This window comes from Cyanistes caeruleus, chromosome 10 (genome assembly GCF_971803275.1).
Source record: "Cyanistes caeruleus chromosome 10, bCyaCae1.hap1.1, whole genome shotgun sequence".
NCBI classification, from domain to species: Eukaryota; Metazoa; Chordata; class Aves; order Passeriformes; family Paridae; genus Cyanistes; species Cyanistes caeruleus.
The window spans coordinates 23,517,667-23,538,906 of record NC_141710.1 but is presented as its reverse complement, the minus strand read 5'-3'; the positions used below and the strand labels follow the sequence as shown (position 1 = coordinate 23,538,906).

Below are 21,240 nucleotides of genomic sequence, written 5' to 3'. Positions count from 1 at the left end.
CTGGGATAGGGAAAATGTCCCTGCCCCTGGCAGGGGTTGGAATGGGATATTTTGGGATTTCCATCCCTCAAAAAAAACCCCTTTGGTGGCACCTCCAGCTTTTCCAGAGGCTGAGGAACAAATTCCACCCTCCTCTTCTTCCCAGGAAATCCAACAACTTCCCAACACTTCATCCAACTAAAACAAAAACCAAAATGCAGATGGAAATAATGGAAATTTTTCCTGTTTAATCCTTATTTTTTTAAAGTTATGTTTTCTTTTCCCAAACATACACAGAGGAAAATGATCCCAAATATCCCACGGCCTTAAAAACAAGACAATCCTGGATCTGGTCACTCCTCTCTTCTGCAAATTCCAGTTTTCCCAATTTTTTTTTCCAATCCTGCAGCACAGGGATTTCGGCTCCTCCTTAAAATTTAAGCACCTAAATTCTATCCAAGTTCGAATAAATCAAGTAAAAAACAAAAATAAAAGTATAAAAAGTTTCTCATACAAAAAAGAATTATACAAGGTAAAAAATGGGAGACAAACTATACAGAAAAAGAAATTCCATGGGGAAATTCCGAGCTGCCTGGAGTTCATAGAGGTGTTCCCAACTTTGGGAATTTCTGGAAGCAGAACCACAGCTTAACAAGGACTGGATGTACAGGAGCTATACAATAATTCCATATATACAGTGATTATGCAAAGGAATTTGGTGCAAGTTTAGGATTATTCTTCCCTGATCCATAAGAAATCCATCTCTAGATTCTGGCAATTCAGTAGTTTCTTGGGGTTTTTTTTTGGAAGGGGATAAAAGTTTCCAGGGGAATTTTTCTCCCTGTTTTTTCCCTGATGGAAATAAAATTATTTTCCAGGTGATGAGAAAAATCAAAGTGGTTCCTTCCAGTGTTTGTGATTTTCCAGAGAGGCTTTTCCTGTGGGTGAAGCCCAGAATTCCAGGATCCACCTCTCCTGAGAGTCTTGGAAGTGGCTTCAATCCACAGAGAATTCCATTCCCGTTTCTCTGGAGGATCCTGCCCGAATTTCCCTCTGGAGTGGTGATGCCACGAGCATTCCTGAATCCCAGCAGGATCCCAGGGGAGCAGAATGGTTGGGTTGGGAAGCTCCCACCTCCTCTTCCTCCTCCTCCTCCTCCTCCTTCCAGCTGGCTTAGCTCTGAGCCAAGAAACCTGAGGGAAGGGAAAACCACACCTGGATTATGGAATCTCTGCAAGCTCCTGCAAGACTCAAACCAAGAGAATTTGAATTTAAAAGTATTTAAGTTGGAAAATAAATGTATTAAACCCCCCTGTTCCCTGAGGCAGCACGGGGCTGTGGCACAGGCTGGGAGGGACAGCTCTCCACCTTTTCCAGCCAGGTTGTTTCCAGGGAGAATTAATCATGGAATTAGGTTGGAAAAGGCCTCTCAGACCATTCCCCAGCACTTCCAAGCGCTGTCCCCTTTCCAGGAAGGAATTTCCCCCATATCCAATCCAAACCTCCCCTGGCACAACCTGAGGCCATTTCCTTTTCTCCTAAATTAAGGAATTAAGAAAGAACAAAGTTTTGCTGTTGCAAACAAAGGGAAAAAAATCCATTTGATTTTTGAGGACAATTCCCCTTGTCTGAGTTCATAAAATTAAGGAATGGTCTGGGTTGGAAAGGACCCTAAAGGTCATTTAATTCCAACCCCTTCCACGGGCAGGGAAAATTCCCAGCTGCTTGAATAAATTGGATTTGCAGAAATCATAAGAACTCCACAGAAAGAGGAGGAGCTCCCTCAGGAAATGCATCCCCACATGGGGATGGAACCACCAAGTCAGGAAGGTGCTAATTAACCATTAATTAACCATTCCTGAAATAAAGACCCAAGCAGCTCCTCCGAGGAATCCCAAGAACTGGTTTGGACACCCAGGTCATGCTGGGAGTGCTCCCGACACCCAGGGCAGAAATATTCCTCATTTTGTGTCAGTCAGAGGGGAGGATAAAAACACCACAAACTAGAAAGTCAGTGCTGAAGGCGGAAAGGAGCCAATTTGTGACCTCCACCACAAACCACAGAGTGGAGATTTGGGGAATTCCCTGCTGGAACTGCCCAAATCCAGCGGGACCAGGATGGGCTCAGCAGCAGGGAGCCGATACCTTGCAGCGCCTGCAGGATCTCGTAGGTGGCTGTTTCCCCAAGGCTCCTCTGCAAAGCCTCTGCAGTGCCATTGCCCTGTTCCCTGTCTCTCCACTTCCTCAGCACCAGGAATTTCTGCATGATCACCTCCTCCTCCATGGCCCGGATGTCCTCGATGTCCTTCATCTCCATCTGGAGACACTCGATGGCCATTTCCCTCCAGCGCCGGTCCAGGAGCTTGGCGATCTCCAGCAGCTGTTTGTCTGTTAAGCTTTTTGCTCCCATTCCATCTGAAAAGTATTGGATTTTCCCCCAAATCCATCCTGAGCCTCCCCAGGCCCAGCTCAAGGCTGTTCCCTCTCCTCCTGTTGCTGTTCCCTGGGATAAGATCCCAAACCCAGCTGTCCCCTCCTGGCAGGGGGCTGTGCAGAGCCACAGGATCCTCCCTGGTCCCCCTTTTCTCCAGGTTGAGCCCCTTTCCCAGCCCCATTCCCTTCCCTGGCCACGCTCCAGCCCCTCCACATCCTTGTGAGGAGCCCAGAGCTGCCCCAGGGCTGGAGGAGCCCCAGCAGGGCCAGCACAGGGGACAATCCCTGCCCCGGGCCTGGGGACCTCCTTGGCCACCCCTGCCTCATGTCCAGCCATCACTCCCAGCTCCTTTTCCACCAGACACCTTTCCCAGCTGCTCTTCCCCGAGCCTGGAGCATTCCACAGGGAAACACTCTTGGGAAAAGGGAGCTCAGTTTCACTCTCAGGACACAAAACCAGCCCCAAGCAGGATCTTCCCCAGGCAGGCCCCACCTGCAGCGCTGCCACTTTTCTGCTTTTTGCTGTGCAGCCCCTCTTCCTCCAGGATGTTGAGGGTTGGCTTCCTCTTCCTCACACCTGGGGAGGGATCAGAGGTGCTGTCACTGCTGTCCCCTCTCCCCAGAGGGGGCACGAGGAGCCCCAGGGGATCTGCAGGGTCACTCACCGGCTGTGCTCCTCTTCTGCTCGTTCTTGTTCTGGTCATAATGGATCCAATCCCCTGGGAGAGGTGAGAGGAGGAAAATGTGGAATTGCCAGAGCCCAGCTCCAAGAATTCCCAGAGCTGTTGGGTGGATTCCAGCCCCTCAGGTTTGATGGAATGAGATTTTTTTTCCCCTTTTACCCAACGTGCTGCAGCAGGCCCAAACAGGCACGGGAGACTGCAAGTTATAATGCAATAATATGCAATTTGATATTATATTATACAATTCCATGGTTCATATATGGAATAATACGTTATAACATGGAATAATATGCAGGAGGGTTGAACTAATTTGTCTTTAAGCTCCAAATGAAACCATTCCATGATCCCAGGGATGGAGCAGCTCTGCTGGCAGGAAAGGCTGGGAGAGTTGGGATTGTTCACCTGGCCAGGAGAAGCTTTGGGATGAGCTCAGGGTGGCCTTGCAGGGCCTGGAGGAGCTGCAGGAAACATGGAGAGAGACAATTCCCAAGGGATGCAGGGACAGGACACAGGGAATGGATTCAAACTTCCAGAGGGCAGGGCTGGATGGGATTTTGGGAAGGAATTCCTGGCCGGGAGGGTGGGAAGGGGCTGGGATGGAATTCCCAGAGGATCCCTGGAAGCATCCAGCAAGGGCAGGGTTTGGAGCACCTGGGACAGGGGAAGGTGTCCCTGGGGGTGGAACTGGATGATTTTTAAGGTCCCCCCATCCCAGAGCATCCCCTCATTCCCGAGGACTCACTCTCTCGGAGTCTGGCTTTCCAGATGGTCTCATCCGAGTCCTCCTCCACCAGGGACAAGGTGAAGTCATCAGGCTTCTCCAAATACACCTCAAAGTAACTCTTCAGCTTCATGAGTGATCCATCAACAAACTTCATCTCCTACACAACAGAAATAGAAAATAAATATAAATATTTACCTAAAATAAACGAAAGAGAAGGCAATTGGCTGATGGGAGAGACCCAAACCAAACTCAGTTTCTCCAGAGTTCTGCTGTTGACTTCAGCATCAGGATTTCATCCCAAAATTTTAGGGCTCTAAGAGGCAAATGGTTCCTTTTTGTGGCATATTTCCAGGGAAGCTGCAGTGCAGCAGGTGAGGGCTGTGTCAGGGACTCACCACAGGAGTTATTTCAGCTTCTGGCTCACAGATCAATCTGTATTTCTTTCCTTCCTGCAGTAATTTTTGGCATACAGCCGGCTTTTCAATTCGAATAAATTTCCTTTTCGAGTGTTTTACAGCATTTTCGATATCCTAAAATTTAAAAACACCATTTCAAGCTTCATATTTCAATGTTCCTGAATTCAGTAAAGGAATTAACACTTAAACACCTGTGTTCAGCATCACTGAACCCCCCCCAGCTCTTCTGCCACGGGGGTGAAATGGAATAAGAGTTTTAAACTTGAATAAAAGGAAGGTTTTTGCCCCTGTCCTCACTGTAATAGGGTAAATTAAAGTCCTGCTCCTGCCAGATGATGCCACAAACCAAATTTCCTAATTTTAGCCCGCTGCAGGGCAGTGCAAGGAGCTTTCCAAAGCTGGAATTTTATCCAGGGTTAGTTCCATGGCCTCTCTCAGACAGGCTCTGCTCTCCTCACAGGTTATTTCTGACGTGACCCTTGGCAGCAGCAAAGTTGGTGGCATGTGGATGAATTCATTGTGCTTTCCCAAATCCCCAGATTTTCACTGGACACTCCACCAGTGCCCTGGGCAGCCTGTTCCAAGGCTTGACCACCCTTTTTCCAAAGGAATTTTCCCCAGTATCCAATCTAAAGCTCCTCTGGCACAACTTGAGGCTGTTTCCTCTCCTTACGTGGTGGAAGTGACTCGGATAAAGAATGGGAATGGAAAAGCTGGGAGAGAGACAATTCACAAGGGATGGAGTGACAGAAACAAGGGGGAATGGCTTCATATTCAAAAGACTGTAGGTTTAGATGAGATTTTGGGACGGGATTTTTCCCTGGGAGGGTGGAGAGGCCCTGGAATAGAATTCCAAGAGAAACCGTGGCTGCCCCTGGACCCCTGGCAATGCCCAAAGCTGGACAGGCCTTGGAGCAGCCTGGGACAGTGGAAGGAGCTCCTGCCATGGCAGGGGGTGGGATGGGATGAAATTTGAGCTCCCTTCCCACCCAAACCACGCCAGGATCCCCCAGCCCACCCTCCCCGTGGCCGGCTCCGTACCTTGATGACCGAGTGGTTGTTGGTGGCCAGGTAGACCCAGAAGGACAGGGAGGGGTGCTCGTCCACGGCTTTGTAGAGGATGACAACGCCGTGGTAGTGCAGGGGCTCCTGGCTGTGGATCAGGGGTCCCACGGGGGACAGGGAGCTCACCACCCACTTGACGTGCGACGCCGAGAACTCGGCCGAGGGCTCGATGGCCGCGCCGCCGCCCTTGACGTGCAGCACCTTGAAGGCCACAGCAGCGCCGTCACCTGCGGGGACAGCCCGGGGCTCAGCGCTCCCAGAGGGTCCCCGGGGCTCCTTCCCAAGCCCCAGCCCCGCGGGACTCACCCCCCAGGCACAGGCAGTGCGGGAACTGGATGGAGCCCAGCGCGGCGGGCGCCGAGCAGCGCACGTCGAACAGCGGCCCGCCCACGATCCAGGGCTTCTCCACCAGCCGGGCGAATCTGCTCCAGGACAACAGGGAATACGTGATCCTGGCGGCGCCCGTCACCTCAAACACCAGCCCGGTGATGCTGCACTGGTAGGAGCCCTCGGCGTCCAGCTGCACCCTGCAAGAGACGGCCAAAACCCCGGGAATGGCCGGGAGAACGGAGCACATCCCTCCCGCTTTATCTCCGCACTCCAGGCGGGGCTGGAGCTGCCACCCGGCTGCTCAAAACCACTGAGGGCCCACCCAGCCCGGGCAAAACCAGCTGGAAATGGAGCTTTGATATCAAACTTCCCGCCCTCGGTGTCACAGCCAAGGTTTCCCGTGGGGAAGGTCAGCGAGGGCACAGAGAGGGAGAACGGCGCCGCATCCGAGGGAAAACGCAGCGCTCGGGGGGAGGGTGAAGCAGGACAAGATGCCTCATGTGCATCCAGGCTGAAATAAGCACATAAAAATGGGCCTGCTGTTAATTATTGCAGCATCCTGAAAAAGCCTCCCCAATGTTGGATCTGGAGGCAGCACAGGCTCTAAACTGTGATTTTTAAGGATTTGGGTGCGCCTTCCATTATAAATCCAAATGCATTTGTGGAGCAAATGAGCTCCTTGCCCACTTCAAGCAAAGACTGAATCACCTTGACGAGCACAATGTAAACTCAAACCCGTTACATTAAAAAAATTCATACATAAATTGTCCTCCAGCAAGTCTCCTGGGGGTCACCTGCTCCTTCTGGTCCTGGAAATAGATTTTTAAAACAAAAAAATTATCTTTAAAAAGGTGAGGAGACAGTAGAATTACAGTTTGCAAATGATCTCATGCAAAATAAGTGGGTGGTGGGTTTTTTTCCCCCTCACAAACCTACGTTTTCATTCCTGCAGTGCTCACAGTGTGGCAAGCAGCTCTCTCCTAGTGGGAAAAGAAGATGAGCTCAGGAAAAGCCAAGTAATTAAGGAGGCAGGAACAAAAGAAATGCCCTCAGGAGATCTGTTCCTACCTGAGTCATTGCAGTAAGGTGGGGATTCTTTCTCCTCCCGTCCTTCATCTAGGAAAAAGAGTTTGGAGTAAATATCTCAATGTCCAGAGGGTTTCTGCTCCCACATTCACCCAGGACAACTCCACAATTTCATTTCCTTAAATTCATCAAATCTTAAGAACATTCCTGACAGTTCTTGCAGGCTTTGCACGGCCTGGGGCTGAAGCTGAACATCAGGATACAAATTTGCCAAAAGCTCCAGAACTGCCCAAACTCCTGGGAATTTTCACTGGGGTTAAAAAAAGATTTCTCCTGGGTAAAGGAGAAACTGTGCCAAGGACAAAGTTCAGCCCTGGGCATGGAAACTGGGAACAGCTTTCCCAAGGAGCAGCCATGGTCTGCAGTGTGTTTGTCCCAAAAATGGTTTAAAAGTGCCTGGATTCTCCTGGCTGAATCCAACAGGACAGAATTCCAGCAGAGCTGACACTTCAGGCCAAGGCTGTGTCCCGAGGGGGGGATTTGGGAGCAGGGGAGTGGCAGAGCTGCCAGGATCAGCTGCTTCCCATCCCACCTCCCTCCCAGGAAAAAGGGATCCTGGAGGCTGTCCCAGAGCTGTCCTGGAACTCCAACCCCCTCCTGGGCGATCCTGGAACTCCAGAGTCCCCTCTGCAGCAAACAGCCTGGCAAACACCAGCCAGCACTATCCCAGCCCCCGAGCTGCAGCAGGAGTGCAGCAGCACCAGGAACACTCCCTGCACCTGCAAGCTCGTGGCCTCCACCCCTCATTCCCTAGGGATGCTCTCCAGCAGCTCCTTTTCCCAAAAGAGATGGAGCTGATGGCTGGGCCAGCTGGGAATCCTTCCTGGCACCCCACACTCAGGAATGGCTTATCCCAGCTGGCTTCCTCCTGCTGAGCAAGGGATAACGGGGACAATAAAGCCACACTCACCCAGCCTTCCTCCATCCCACTCCTCTGCATCTGCACAGAAAAATAACATTGCAATTGTTTAATTATCAGTGTTACATAAAACCAGAATGAACAGCTGCCAGCAGAGCCATGGAAGCGCAAACCCACCAACAGCAAACACTTCCTTTAATTCTTTTCCTGTCCATCCTGTTTGGCCAGCTCTGCTGCCAACTTTTGAGGAAATTTATGGCCTCTTGGTGTTTGGACAATTCTGTGGTGTAAAAAAACCTGTGGGTATTGTGTCTGGGTGTTGAGTGTGTGAGGTGAAAGCAGCATGAACTGCTGCCCTTTGATCACTGACAGGAAATCACTGGCTCCCAAAACATTTATTGGGAAAGCAATCAGAGTTAGAATTCCCTAATAACTGTGAGGCTTTTCCCAGGAGCAGCAGCTGGTTTGAGCTGAACATCAGTTTTTAAAAAGCAAACAGATAAATAAATCACGATGTTCTGCTCACCTGACTCTTCTTCTGAGGTGCTGCCCTTTGAGCATTGATAGGAAGTCACTGGCCCCCAAAAATTTTATTGGGAAAGCAATCAGAGTTAGTATTCCCTAATAACTGTGAGATTATACCCAGCAGCTGGTTTGAGCTGAACATCAGCTCTAAAAAAGGGATTACAGGTAAATAAATCACAATGCTCTGCTCACCTGACTCCTCTTCTGAGCTGCTGCTGGAGCTGCTTTCAGAACTGGCTTCTCCTTAAAAACAGGCACAGGTGGAATGTGAGTCCAGGGATCCATCCAGAGGTTTGGATCCATCAGGCCAGGCAGCAGGTTAGGTGATGGAACAGAAAAAAAAGAAATACTGAGGCAGAGAAAAACACCAGAGCATCAAATCCCAGCACCAGGGGAGATTCTGGGGTCACCCAGACCCTTCCAAAGGGTGTTCAGAATATTTAATTCTCATGTTTAATATTTAATTCTCATGTTTTCTACAAGCTGGGATCATTTTGGAGCTTCTCCCACGGCACATGCCCATTAAATTCTGGTTCTCCAGGGCAGGTGGGAGCAGCCTTGGTGGGAGCTGTGTCCCACCAGGTGTGGATGCACCAAATTCGATTTCATTATTCTTCCAAATGTCATTTGAAGAGAAACCAGCACTGGAAAGCCAGGGATGTGCTCTGGGGGAAATTTGGGATGCAGGAGCAGCCACACCATCCCAGGAGTGAGGAAATCCCTCAGCCATGGTGTGCTCACCCTGCGGGTGCTCCTCGGCCGATCCCGATCCCTCCACGCCGTTGGGTGCCACCTCTGCAAGAGAAAAGCAGGGAATAAAAGTTTGAGAAGGGTTTGACTCTTCCCTTGCCAATTTTGTACTCAGAGAAAGGGAATAAATAACAACAGAACAGGGACTTTAAAAATCAGCATAAACCCCAAAATAATCCATAAACAAAGGGTTTACACCGAGGTTTTTAATGCCGGTTCTAGAATTCCCATTGCCAAGGATGATCCCTGATCCCTGCACCTTTTTAACTGGGTTTTAAAGCCAGGTCTAGAATTCCCATTCCCATTCCCAAGGATGGGCATTTCCCCAAATCCCTGCACCTTTTTAACTGGTTTTTAAAGCCAGGTCTAGAATTCCCATTCCCATTCCCAAGGATGGGCATTTCCCCAAATCCCTGCACCTTTTTAACTGGTTTTTAAAGCCAGGTCTAGAATTCCCATTCCCATTCCCAAAGATAGGAATTTTCCCAAATCCCTGTACCTTTTTCATCCGAGGAGAGGGACTCTGCCCCGCTGGAAGACAAAAGCAGACACACATGAAAACTCTGCCAGTCCTTTCCCACACTTCCACAGGGGCAGCATTCCCAGCTCCCGCCCGCTGGCATCGCTCCCAGCCTTGGGAATCGGGGAGCTGGGATGAAATGTTCATCTCCTGCAGCATCACCCCTGTCCTGGCTCTGTCCTGGCCCTTTTGGGGACACCTGGCTCTGCTGGACACAATTCCCCCTGGCACAGGCTCCTGGTTCCAGCCCCTTTTGCCGAGCACCAGGATCCCGTGCCAAGCGCCGTTGGATTTGGGAGCGATCCAACCAATCTCCAGGCAGGCAGGAAACCCAGATAAACTCTGAGCTCCAGCAGACACATTTGTGGCAAACCCACACCAACCTCCAGCCTCCATCCACTCCTGGAAAGGGGAAACCTGCTGTGTTTATAATTCCCAGATAAAAATCCTGCTGGGAAGCCTTTTCCAGGAGCTCCACGACATCTGTCAGGCAGATCCAGCAGAGCAAAGCTGCCCTGAGGATGGGAGAGGCGCTGGGTGCAGCCACCATAAAGCAGCAGGTGACATCCAGCTCTCCTGCTGGAAGGGCAGCCAGGGAAAATGAATCCAGCCCATTTATTTTTTGGAGGTGGTGAAGGTCCCAGAGATGCTGGGGCTGCTGAAGCCGGGCTGTGGGGCTGATTTTGGCTGTCCTGGCTGCTCCTGGGATGAGTGGGGCCAGAGCTGGGGCACTCAGCCACAAAACTGAAATACAAATAAATAGATGGGAATGGCAGAGGCAGGAAAAGCAGTGAGGATTCCTGAGGAACTCAGGGAAGCGATGCCAGCCGGGGCATCCTGGCAAAGCACAGCAGAGGGGCTGCAAAAATTTCAGGGTCAAGAGCAGGAAGAAGTGGGGAAAGCTTCTCCCCCCACAAAAAATTACACAACAGTTTGCTCTTCCAACCTCTATCCTCTAAAATAAATCAATATAAATAAATAATTGTTTATCTGGAGGATTTGCATGAAGGCTGGATGCTCTCCAGGGCCAGCACACCAGCCAGGAGATGTTTGTGCAAGTTTTCACCACGTGCTGCCTTGGCTGAACTGGGATTGCTTCCCTCGAACCCCTCCAGCTGCATTTCCCTCCTCCCGCGCTGGCAAAGAGCGCAGAAACGGGGGGTGGGGAAGAGGAGAAAGGGAAAAAAAAAACAAACCTAAACAAAAAAACCCGGCCAAACAGCCGAGCATTGTGCAGTTAATAACTGTAACCATTAATTGCGGGCTCGGGGAAAGCGGCTCCCCGAGCTCGGTTAAAGCAGGGAGAGATAAACAAACACGAGCTTTGTTGGGGGTTAGGGCAGAACCGGGGGATCGGGGAGGCGGAGGGAGCCCGGGAGAGGCGGAGGGAGCCCGGAGGGAGCCCGGGGAAGGCGGAGGGAGCCCGGAGGGAGCCCGGGGAAGGCGGAGGGAGCCCGGAGGGTGGCGCGGGTGGCAGCGGCGCTTTGTCTGCAGGAGCGGGGGATGCGCGGCGGCGCTCGGAGCCCTCGCTGCAGGTGCACGGCCGAGCTCGGGCACCCGAACCGAGCGGGATCGGGGGGGTTGGGGACGGGAAGGAGGCTCCGGGCTCGGTGCCCAGGAAGGGGGATCGGGAGGGGATGGAGGAGCGGGAGGATGCCGGGGATGCAGGTGGGGTGGGGGATGGGAGGATGCGAGGGGCGGGGCTGGGGGGGCCGGGGGACAGCGGGACAGGCCGGGGGACAGCGGGACGGGCCGGGGGACAGCGGGACGGGCCGGGGGACAGCGGGACAGGCAGGGGGACAGCGGGACAGGCAGGGGGACAGCGGGACAGGCAGGGGGACAGCGGGAGGGCTCGGGGGGTGCGGGGGGACAGCGGGAGGCGACAACAGCGGGAGGCGACAACAGCGGGGAGGGTGGCGGGGGACACCGAGCAGCCCCGGGGAGGGGGCGGGGAGGCTGCGGGGGGACAAGGGGACCGCAGGGACCCCATCCCCGTTCACCTGTCGGGCTCCTGGGCCGGGCCGGACATCGCGGCGGCTCCGCTCGGCGACAAACGCGCGGAACGGCGGCGTCCTTCGCGCGTGGGGGGCGGGGCGAGGGAGCCACGCCCCGGACACGCCCCCGGACACCCCGGACACTCCCCCGGGTACCCCCGGACACCCCCAAACACTCCCGGACACCCCCTGGACACCCCTGGACACCCCCTGGACACCCCCGGACAGTCCTGGACACCCCCCCAGGTACCCCCGGACACCCCCGGACACTCCCGGACACTCCCCCGGATACCCTCGAACACTCCCAGACACCCTTGGACATCCCCAAACACTCTTGGACTCCCTCCGGACGCCCCCGGACACCCCCCGGACACCTCCGAGACACTCCTGGACACCCCCGGACACCCCCGGACACCTCCGAGACACTCCTGGACACCCCCGGACACCCCCAGGATACCCCTGGACACTCCCGGACACCCCCGGACACCCCCTGGACACCCCCGGACACCCCCGGCCACCTCCAGGACACCTCTGGACACTCCCGGACACCCCCTGGACACCCCTGGACACCCCCGGACACCCCCTGGACACCCCCGGATACCCCCTGGACACCTCCAGGACACCTCTGGGACACTCCCGGACACCCCTGGACACCTCCGGGACACCCCCTGGACACCCCCGGACACCCCCCGGACACCTCCAGGACACCCCTGGACACCCCCTGGACACCCCCGGACACCCCCGGACACCCCCTGGACACCCCTGGACACCCCCTGGACACCCCCTGGACACCCCCGGACACCCCCTGGACACCCCTGGACACCCCTGGACACCCCTGGACACCTCTGGACACCCCCTGGACACCCCCGGACACCCCTGGACACCTCCAGGACACCCCCGGACACCTCCAGGACACCCCTGGACACCCCTGGACACCCCTGGACACCCCCTGGACACCCCTGGACACCCCCTGGACACCCCCGGACACCCCTGGACACCCCCTGGACACCCCCGGACACCCCCCGGACACCTCCAGGACACCCCTGGACACCCCCTGGACACCCCTGGACACCCCTCGGACACCCCCAGGATACCCCTGGACACCCCCGGACACCCCTGGACACCCCTGGACACCCCCTGGACACCCCCTGGACACCCCCGGACACCTCCAGGACACCCACGGACACCCCCTGGACACCCCCGGACACCCCTGGACACCTCCAGGACACCCCCGGACACCCCCTGGACACCCCCTGGACACCTCCAGGACACCCCTGGACACCCCCGGACACCCCCGGACACCCCCGGACACCCCTGGACACCCCCTGGACACCCCCTGGACACCCCTGGACACCCCCCGGACACCCCCGGACACCCCCGGAGCTCCTGCTCGCCCCCCTCCTTCTCCCCCCTCGGAGCTCGGGTGTCCATCGCACCCTCCCTCGGTGTGGGTACGGATACAGCCGGTATCGTTCATAAAAACCGAGATAATATTCACACTCTGGGTGTTAGCTGTTAGGGTATTTGTATTCTACACGCGAATTCGATGGTTCTAAAATCCCAGAACGCTTCGGGTGGGAAAGGACCTTACAGCTCATCTCCTTCCAGAGACAATTTCCATGGATCAAGGGATCCAACCTGGCCTTGGACACGTCAGGATCTGCCTCCTGCTGGCAGAGCTGTTTAGGGGGGAAAAAAAAATAAATTAAATTTACAAAACCAGCCCAAACCTGCCTCACATTCAGATATCTTTATTTATTTATTTTAGGGGGAAAAAAAAGTAATAAAAAGAGAATAAAAGCCTCTTAACCAGAAGTATTTTGATGCTCCTGGAGCATGTCAGCAATGGGATAAATCCCACCTGTCCACACCCCTCCAGCATCCCTGCAAACCCTGGCTGGGGGGAATTCCAGAGGTCCAAACAAGGAAACCTCACAGCCCTTCCCAGCTCCTCCAGGGCTGGAAACATCCAAAGTCACCTGGGTCTGTGCCCAGAGAAGCCCTTGGAAAGAGTTCAGATGGGTGCTTTGGGGGTATTTCTCTTATTCCAAGAGCTGACCCAGCCCCAGTCCCCAGCTCAGGCTCCCTGGGGTGCAGGTGTGCTCTGGGGTGACCCTTCTTGTGTTTGCCCAGGAGCAGAAATGAAAACAATCTCCATAAAGAAATGTAAGTGCCTGAGCAAACACGGGCTCAGAATGTTGCTCCAGGCACCTTCCAAGAGCTCAGCTCCCCGCTCCTGGGAATATTCTGGATTGGGAGACACCTCAGTCCTGCCCCTCGCCCCAAATTCCAGCTCTGTGGAGCCCCAGGACACCGAACAGTTGTGGAAAATCCGCATTCCCAGGAAACTCCAAGCTCACAGGAAGGAGCTGCCACGGCTGGGCTGCAAAGGGGAGGTGGAAAACTGATGGAAACCCCACAAAATGAACCAAATTCTAATGGGAAACCCTGGAAAAGTGACTTTGGGCAGGGATGGAAGTGCCAGGGAAGGAAATCCCCTGTAAATAACCAGGCACCAGCAAATCCAGCCTGGAACAAACTGAAGGAAGAGGGGAAAGTTCATGGCACAAAGACAGTTGAGAGTGTAAATAATCAGCCACAATGGGGAGTAAATGAGGAAAGGGAAGCAAAGACACGAGGAGGGGAGGGTGGGGGTGATGCAGAGGGGCTGAGCCAGCATTTTCCAGCTTTTCCAGAGGTGCCCAGGCCCAATTTTTATTGATGCAATAAAAATCCCAGCGCTGAGGATCCACAGGGACAGCCCCAGCCCTGCGTTTGCTGCTCGTGGCAGCTCAGCCCAAACCTCTCCAAAGCCCAGTTTTCCTCTGAGATTTGATTTTTTTTTGATTCACCCCCAGCAAAAATTGACCCAGTTTACATCAACAACCCTTCCCAGTTTAACTGGAGTCTGGTGGTGCTGAGGGATTCAGTTTCTCAGGACATAAATCAGCTTTTGTTTTTGTTTTTGACAATGGGGACAGATTTAAGGCGCAGCTTTGCTGACACTTTATAACCCGGGTTTTTCTGTGGCAAAGGAAACTGGAGCTGCTGCTGCAGCCTGGGCCAGGTCCTTGCAGGCAGCTCCCAGGGGAATTCCTGCTGCTCCCCCGGGATCTGCCAGCCCTGGGCCCCTGGCCAAGCTGGGCTGAGGTGCCTCAGGGTGCCAGACATTTGTCACTTAAAAATCGGGCTCTGATAAAAAGCCAGAGCGCTTTCAGCCTCCCACAACCCCTCTGGTCTTGCAGGTCCATCCCCTCAGCCTCACATTCATCCCAGCTTTAAAAATGGGGATAAAACATAGAAATCCAGAGCCTGAAGCAAATATGTGGAGGGCAGCAGGAATATCTAAGGAGGTGAGCAGAGACATCTCTTCTTTCTCCCCTGGTGGATTGCATCTGGGTTTTCCAGAGGATTTTCAGCACAGAAGTTCATTGCACCTCTCCTTTTTCTTTTCCTCCTTCTCAGTTTTCTTCCTCTTCTTCCTTCCTTCCTCTTCTTCTTTCTCTTTTTCCTCCTCCTTCTTTCTCTTTTCCTCCTTCTTCATTTCTTTGAATCTTCTTTTCCTCCTCTTCTTCTTTTCCTCCTACTTTTTTTCCTCCTTCTCCTTCTCCTTCTCCTTCTTCTCCTTCTCCTTCTCCTTCTCCTTCTCCTTCTCCTTCTCCTTCTCCTTCTCCTTCTCCTTCTCCTTCTCCTTCTCCTTCTCCTTCTCCTTCTCCTTCTCCTTCTCCTTCTCCTTCTCCTTCTCCTTCTCCTTCTCCTTCTCCTTCTCCCTGCTACTACTGCTATTCTTGTTATTTTTATTATTACTACTTACACCAGACTATCCATTCCCTTTTGGAGTATTATTTGAGCAATTAATGCATTTACCAGATCACTAAACAGAAAATAAGAAAGAGGCACCAGAAGATTGTTGTAAACTCCTGGAATCTCCCTGGAATTTTCCTGGAATTTTCTGGTGCTGGCTATTTCTCTTTTCTGCCGAGGGTGGGAAGGGTTTGCAGTGCTCAGATGTTGGAGCTGTGGGGATGCTCATCCCAAGAGCAGCCATGGACTGAGTCCTGCAGGAATCCCTGAGGGTTCCAGCCTGGGAATGAGGGCTGGGATTGTCTGCTCAGCACAAACCCTTTTTGTCAGGAAATGGAGATTTTTTCATTTCAGCCACAACTGAAGCCCAGTGAGCCCTTTGCCCTCAGCTGAGGGATGGAATTAACGCTCCTGTTTATCCTGAGAGAGAATCCTCAACTCATAAATCACTTTTCAGAAAATCACTGTGTGCTTCAGGGTGGAAAAGCCCTTTAAGAGCATCCATTCCAACCATTCCCAGCTCTGCCAAGGCCACCCTGGCCATGTCCCCAAGTGCCACATGCCACAAACCCCTCCAGGGATGGATGGAGCCCTGTCCTGGGCAGCTGTGCCAGGCTGGACTCCCCTTTCCAGAGGGAATTCTCCCAAAATCTAACCTGAACTTTCTCTTGTGCAGCTCGAGGCTGTTCCCTCTCCTCCTGTCACATTCCCTGGGATAAGATCCCAAATCCCTCCTGGCAGGGAGCTGTGCAGAGCCAGAAATTCCCCCTGATCCCCCTTTTCTCCAGGCTGAGCCCCTTTCCCAGCCCCATTCCCTTCCCTGGCCTCGCTCCAGCCCCTCTGGAGAGCCCAGAGCTGCTGGAGGAGCCCCAGCCGGGGGACAGGGACACGGTGGCACCGCTGGATTTGGGATAAACAGCAGGGATGTTGTGTGGATCCCGGGATCCCGGCTGCTCCTGCATCCCCAACCCTTTCAGAGGCCACTTTTTCCCAGTCCCACCAGTACCCGGTGATCGTTCCTCGCCAGAATCCACAGGGATCTGCTCCAGAGCCGCCTGCAGATGGCAACAGCATCCCAGCCCCACGCTGCTCTCCCGGGATTCCTGCAGGCTCCATCCCGCCCCTGGATACACCGATAAATAATGATATTCTTAATAATGAAACCGAAATAATGACCCAAAATAATATCAAATAAATAATGATATTCTTAATAATGAAACCTAAATAATGACCCAAAATAATATCAAATAAATAATGTTATTCTTAATAATGAAACCGAAATAATGACCCAAAATAATATCAAATAAATAATGTTATTCTTAATAATGACCCAAAATAATATCAAATAAATAATGTTATTCTTAATAATGACCCAAAATAATATCAAATAAATAATGTTATTCTTAATAATTAAACCGAAATAATGAAACCAAAATAATATCAAATAAATAATGTTATTCTTAATAATGACCCAAAATAATATCAAATAAATAATGTTATTCTTAATAATTAAACCGAAATAATATCAAATAAATAATGTTATTCTTAATAATTAAACCAAAATAATGACCCATAATAATATCAAATAAATAATGTTATTCTTAATAATGAAACCGAAATAATGACCCAAAATAATATCAAATAAATAATGTTATTCTTAATAATGACCCAAAATAATATCAAATAAATAATGTTATTCTTAATAATGAAACCGAAATAATGACCCAAAATAATATCAAAGAAATAATGTTATTCTTAATAATGAAACCGAAATAATGACCCATAATAATATCAAATAACGAAGTGATGTTGTAAGAATAAAAAAGAACCGAATCACAAAATAATAATTAAAAAAAAAAAAAAAAGTGGTTTATTGGGATGGTTGATTCTGGAGGAGTTGGAGCATGTAAATTTGGAATGTGGGGCTTTGTTATTCCATCCCAAATTCCCAGTGGGTTCAGGAGCCCCCTCTGATCTTTCTGCTTCATCCCTTGGGCACGTCCAGCATGGGATGGGATAAGGCAGGAAGAGCTGCCTGTTGAAAATGCAGTTTTCATTTAGTTCCCAGCTCTTTGTTTTGCCATGACAGCAGATTTAAACTGCCAGAGGGCAGGGTTAGATGGGATATAGGGAAGAAATTCCTTCCTGTGAGGGTCAGGAGCCCCTGGCAGAGCTTTCCCAGAGAAGCTGTGAATGTTTTTGCTGTTTTTGGTGTTTGGGGGAACAGCAGGTCAAGAGCACTTTGGGGGAAAGTAGAAATGAAAGGAGAAATGGAGTTGTAGCTTCAGTACTCATTAGGCTGCTCAATAAAATACAGATTTTACTCTATATAATTGATATATATCATGATAAATATATACACGTTTATCCTATGTGGGTTGCAAGAGTGATGGTCAGAAAATCAACATTTCCCCTCCAAATGACAGCCAGGGACCCCCAGGGGAGGGGATACACCACAGCCACAACAAATATCCCTGATTTTAGCAGCAAAACCACAATCCTGATGGCCAGGGATGCATCCCAACGCCTCCATCCCCATCCTGCAGCATCCCTCATTCCATAATTGTGCCAAATAAACTCGAGCTGGGTTTGATTTGAACCAGGTCCTCACCAGCCAGGATTTTATCTGCCTCTGGAACTGGCAGCATCCCCCCTGGAGCAGCACTGGAATAATTCCAAACATCCAACATCCCCTTTGGCCTGGAAGAGCCAAAATTGTGTCACTGCAGCTCCTGCTGTACAGAAATGGGGGACAGCCTGGCTCTGGTGATTTTTGCTGGATATTCATTGTTTTTACCCCATTCTGCTCCAGGCTGGGCCATCCTGGAGCTCCAGAAGGTGACAGGAATTGCAGGAGCCACCAAATATTTTGTTGTAACTCATTGAGCGGCACAGGGAGGGAGGAGGATGCTCTGGTGGATCAGAGCTCAGAGTCACTGCAGATTATTTATTATTTGCTGGTTTTTGGTGGTTTTGGTTGATTTGTGTGGAACAGGAAGGTCTGAGGCCATCACTCACCCCCAGCCCCTTCCCCTCCCGTGTCTGAGCTCAGCATCCCCAGCCTGGGGGACCCTGAACCTCAGAGCCACCCCCAGGGAGCTCTTCCCTGACTCCCATCCCCGTTTCCAGCGTTAAATGTCACCGAGTGAAACCCAGCCCGAGCAGGAAGCCGGGGCTGGACACGGCAAATCTGCTCTTGAGGCTTGTCAGGAGCCACCCACCTCATTTTCCAGCAGGGAATATTTGCCCTTCTCCAGCCATCCCACCAGTTTGTGCTGCCCAAAAGGGACACAGCAGCATCCAGCAGGATCCCCAAGGCCTGGGATGGATCCAGGGGGGGCCATTCCAGAGCTTTTCCCTGTTTTCCACGCCGCCTCCAAGGCTGACACGGTTGTTTAAGGAGAGTAAAAATAGCAGGGTCAAAGCTCTCCTGCCCCCTCATCATCCCCTCCTTGTGTCTGCATCTCTCCCTGAGGATGCTTCCCTGTGGAACACACAGCCCTGTGCCCACCTCTCTCCTGGAAAAACAGCTGGAAAGGTTTTCTCCCTTTTAAAAAAATATTTTCTCCCTTTTCCCCCCCCTTTTTTAACAGCCTTTATCAGCCTCAGTTGGGGGTGTTGGATTTTCCCCCAGGAAAACTCTCTGGCTGCAGCCTGCTGCACAGGGAATCCAGGGAATTCAGGTTCCTGTGGACAAACTGGGGTGGGAAATGTTCTGTTTGGTAAGGAATAAAATCTCTTCAGAAGGAAGGGGAGAAGGAGAGGGAAATGGGAAATGGGAAATGGGAAATGGGAAAGGGGAAATGGGAAATGGGAAATGGGAAATGGGAAATGGGAAAGGGGAAATGGGAAAGGGGAAATGGGAAAGGGGAAAGGGGAAATGGGAAAGGGGAAATGGAAAAGGGGAAATGGGAAATGGGAAATGGGAAAGGGGAAATGGGAAAGGGGAAAGGGGAAAGGGGAAAGGGGAAATGGGAAATGGGAAAGGGGAAAGGGGAAAGGGGAAAGGGGAAAGGGGAAAGGGGAAAGGGGAAATTGGAAATGCGAAATGGGAAAGGGGAAAGGGGAAATGGGAAAGGGGAAAGGGGAAAGGGGAAATTGGAAATGCGAAATGGGAAAGGGGAAAGGGGAAAGGGGAAAGGGGAAATGGGAAACTCCCTGCCTTGGCATTGCCTCACTCTTCTGACCCCCACAAAAACTGGGATCCCTGAAATTCCTGGGACATGTGGGGCGGCAGGGAAGCAGCGGGGCTGCAGGCAGGAAAACTGGGATTACCTGGAATTCCTGCTGGAATGGCAGGGAAGCAGCGGGGCTGCAGGCAGGAAAACTGGGATTACCTGGAATTCCTGCTGGAATGGCAGGGAAGCAGCGGGGCTGCAGGCAGGATGATCCCTCCTGGAATCCTGGAGCTGGCAGAGCATCCCGGGCTGTGTCACACGAATCCTTTCACCTCTCGCTGCTCCGGGATGCTCCAGGGCAGCCGGGGCGGGATCATCCCGCTGGGAATTGCTGCTCCTGACTCATGCGATTCGTGTGGGAGAGCAGCAGGGATGGGAAAGAATCCGCTGCTATATTTAACCACAAATAATAGGAAGAGGTTGAGTTTTTGGGCTGAGTTGTAAATAACAGCGGGATGAAATCACGGCAGAAATCCACGGCTGGATGGCGGCAGCCTCTGGAGAACCGGAATGACTAACAAGGAAAAATGCTGCTCCCTGGAAAACACAAAGAATTTCAAAATGAGAAAGGTTTTGGTTATTCCAGAGGGACACGGGGATCCTTCCAGCTGTGACAAATTGTCCCTCAGTGCCTTTGAGGATATTTCAGTGTTTCTGTGCCAGCTGCTCCCACCCAGCCCTGGGTGGGATCTCCTCCCTGGATCCCAGAGGGATTCCATATGGATGGTGTGGGATCGGGGCTTCATCCTGGAATCACCTTTAGGAGTTAAGATCATTTGATTCAAAGGAAAAACAGCAAATCATCCCTTATAGGAAGAGATGCTCATTATTTGTAACTCTAAAAGCCTCTGCCAAAGTCATTGCATGAGTGGGAGCCTTTCCATGGAGTCAAGGGATAAAAATCCTAATTATGAGGAATTATTGCAAAGGGAAAACCAGTCCAAGCCAATCTTTCTAAAGCTTCTGTGTAGCAGAAGGAATAAAAAAGAACATTTTAAGTGTCACACGAGAGCTGGAAGCCTGAAAACCCATTGATATCAACATCATTGCCCTGATATTTCCACCTTTTATTTATTTATTGGAGAAAATTGTGTTAAAGAAATAAATATTTTATGCATAAAATAGAGAAATAGATACAGAACAGATAGCAATGAATAAATTTTATTTATTTATTCAATTGGAATGATTTATTACATAAAACACATTTCATTTCTGGAGGACACCCAAACTTGTGAACAGCCTGGGAAGGAAGCAGAGTTGTCCAGGAGGGTTTCAGCCTCTCTCTCTCACTTTCCCTGGTTTTTAAACAGTCCAACAGCAAACATTTGCTGGCAGAGGAGATTTCTGAGCTGTGAGGTAATGGCTGGTGGAGTTGTTTTACATTTGCAGAGTCATCTCCTCGGGTTTGGGGCCTTATTGCAGTTACAGATGTGCTGGAGCAAGGGGAGGCACTGGAGCTCAGCTTTGGGGTTTAATTCCAGCTTTCCCTGAGCCCTGCTGATGGCTGGGCTTCCTTTGGAGCTTCTCTGGGAGTTTTTACATGAATATTACGAAGTATTTTGTTCTATTCAGAATGATTTAAGAATTTTTTTGGCCTTGGAGGAGGTTCCCACCAGGCTGTGTTTGATTATCATGGAATCCTGGAATGGTTTGGGTGGGAAGGGACCTTAATCCCATTCCACCTCCACCATCCCAGGGTGCTCCAACCTGGCCTTGGACACTTCCAGGGATGTGGCAGCCACAGATTTTCTGTCCAACCTTCAGTGCAGCAGCATTTTGTTCCTTAATTCCTATAAAAAAACCTCAATTATCACAAGGTTTGGATCAACCAGATATAAAAATATCATTGAAGCTGAGAGTGCTGAACCTGTTCCTACAACATCCAAAGCTGTGC

The 21,240-nt window shown here is 51.4% G+C and overlaps 1 protein-coding gene and 1 long non-coding RNA gene across 3 annotated transcripts; both read right to left on the bottom strand.

Moving 5' to 3' along the window:
- Nucleotides 1-207: 207 nt before the first annotated feature.
- On the bottom strand, nt 208-11,480 carry CARD8 (caspase recruitment domain family member 8). Its single transcript, XM_086843368.1, has 16 exons — nt 11,371-11,480; nt 9,350-9,381; nt 8,842-8,895; nt 8,293-8,343; nt 7,627-7,656; nt 6,699-6,746; nt 6,567-6,610; nt 6,390-6,439; nt 5,607-5,827; nt 5,277-5,527; nt 4,215-4,349; nt 3,838-3,976; nt 3,078-3,131; nt 2,906-2,989; nt 2,125-2,394; nt 208-1,172 (listed from the first exon to the last, which is right to left on the bottom strand). Exons 1-16 carry the CDS (start codon nt 11,397-11,399, stop codon nt 1,153-1,155), a joined length of 1,512 nt encoding a protein of 503 aa, XP_086699494.1. The 5' UTR covers nt 11,400-11,480; the 3' UTR covers nt 208-1,152.
- Nucleotides 11,481-12,870: 1,390 nt separating this feature from the next.
- LOC111941124 (uncharacterized) lies at nt 12,871-19,749 on the bottom strand. 2 transcript variants are annotated; one of them, XR_015274439.1, is made up of 4 exons: nt 19,444-19,749; nt 18,390-18,550; nt 16,175-16,291; nt 12,871-13,043 (listed from the first exon to the last, which is right to left on the bottom strand). It is a non-coding gene; the product is annotated as an uncharacterized LOC111941124 (long non-coding RNA). The 2 variants fall into 2 exon arrangements; XR_015274438.1 differs by lacking the exon at nt 18,390-18,550 and having other exon boundaries at nt 19,444-19,735.
- Nucleotides 19,750-21,240: the final 1,491 nt, after the last annotated feature.

Coding starts and splice junctions, on each gene's coding strand:
- CARD8 (XM_086843368.1), bottom strand. CDS start 11,399: ATGTCCGGCCCGGCCCAGGAGCCCGACAG. Junction 8,896..9,349: donor CCTCTCCTCGGATGAAAAAG/GTACAGGGATTT, acceptor TTTCTCTTGCAG/AGGTGGCACCCAACGGCGTG. Junction 7,657..8,292: donor CAGCTCAGAAGAGGAGTCAG/GTGAGCAGAGCA, acceptor TTTTCTGTGCAG/ATGCAGAGGAGTGGGATGGA.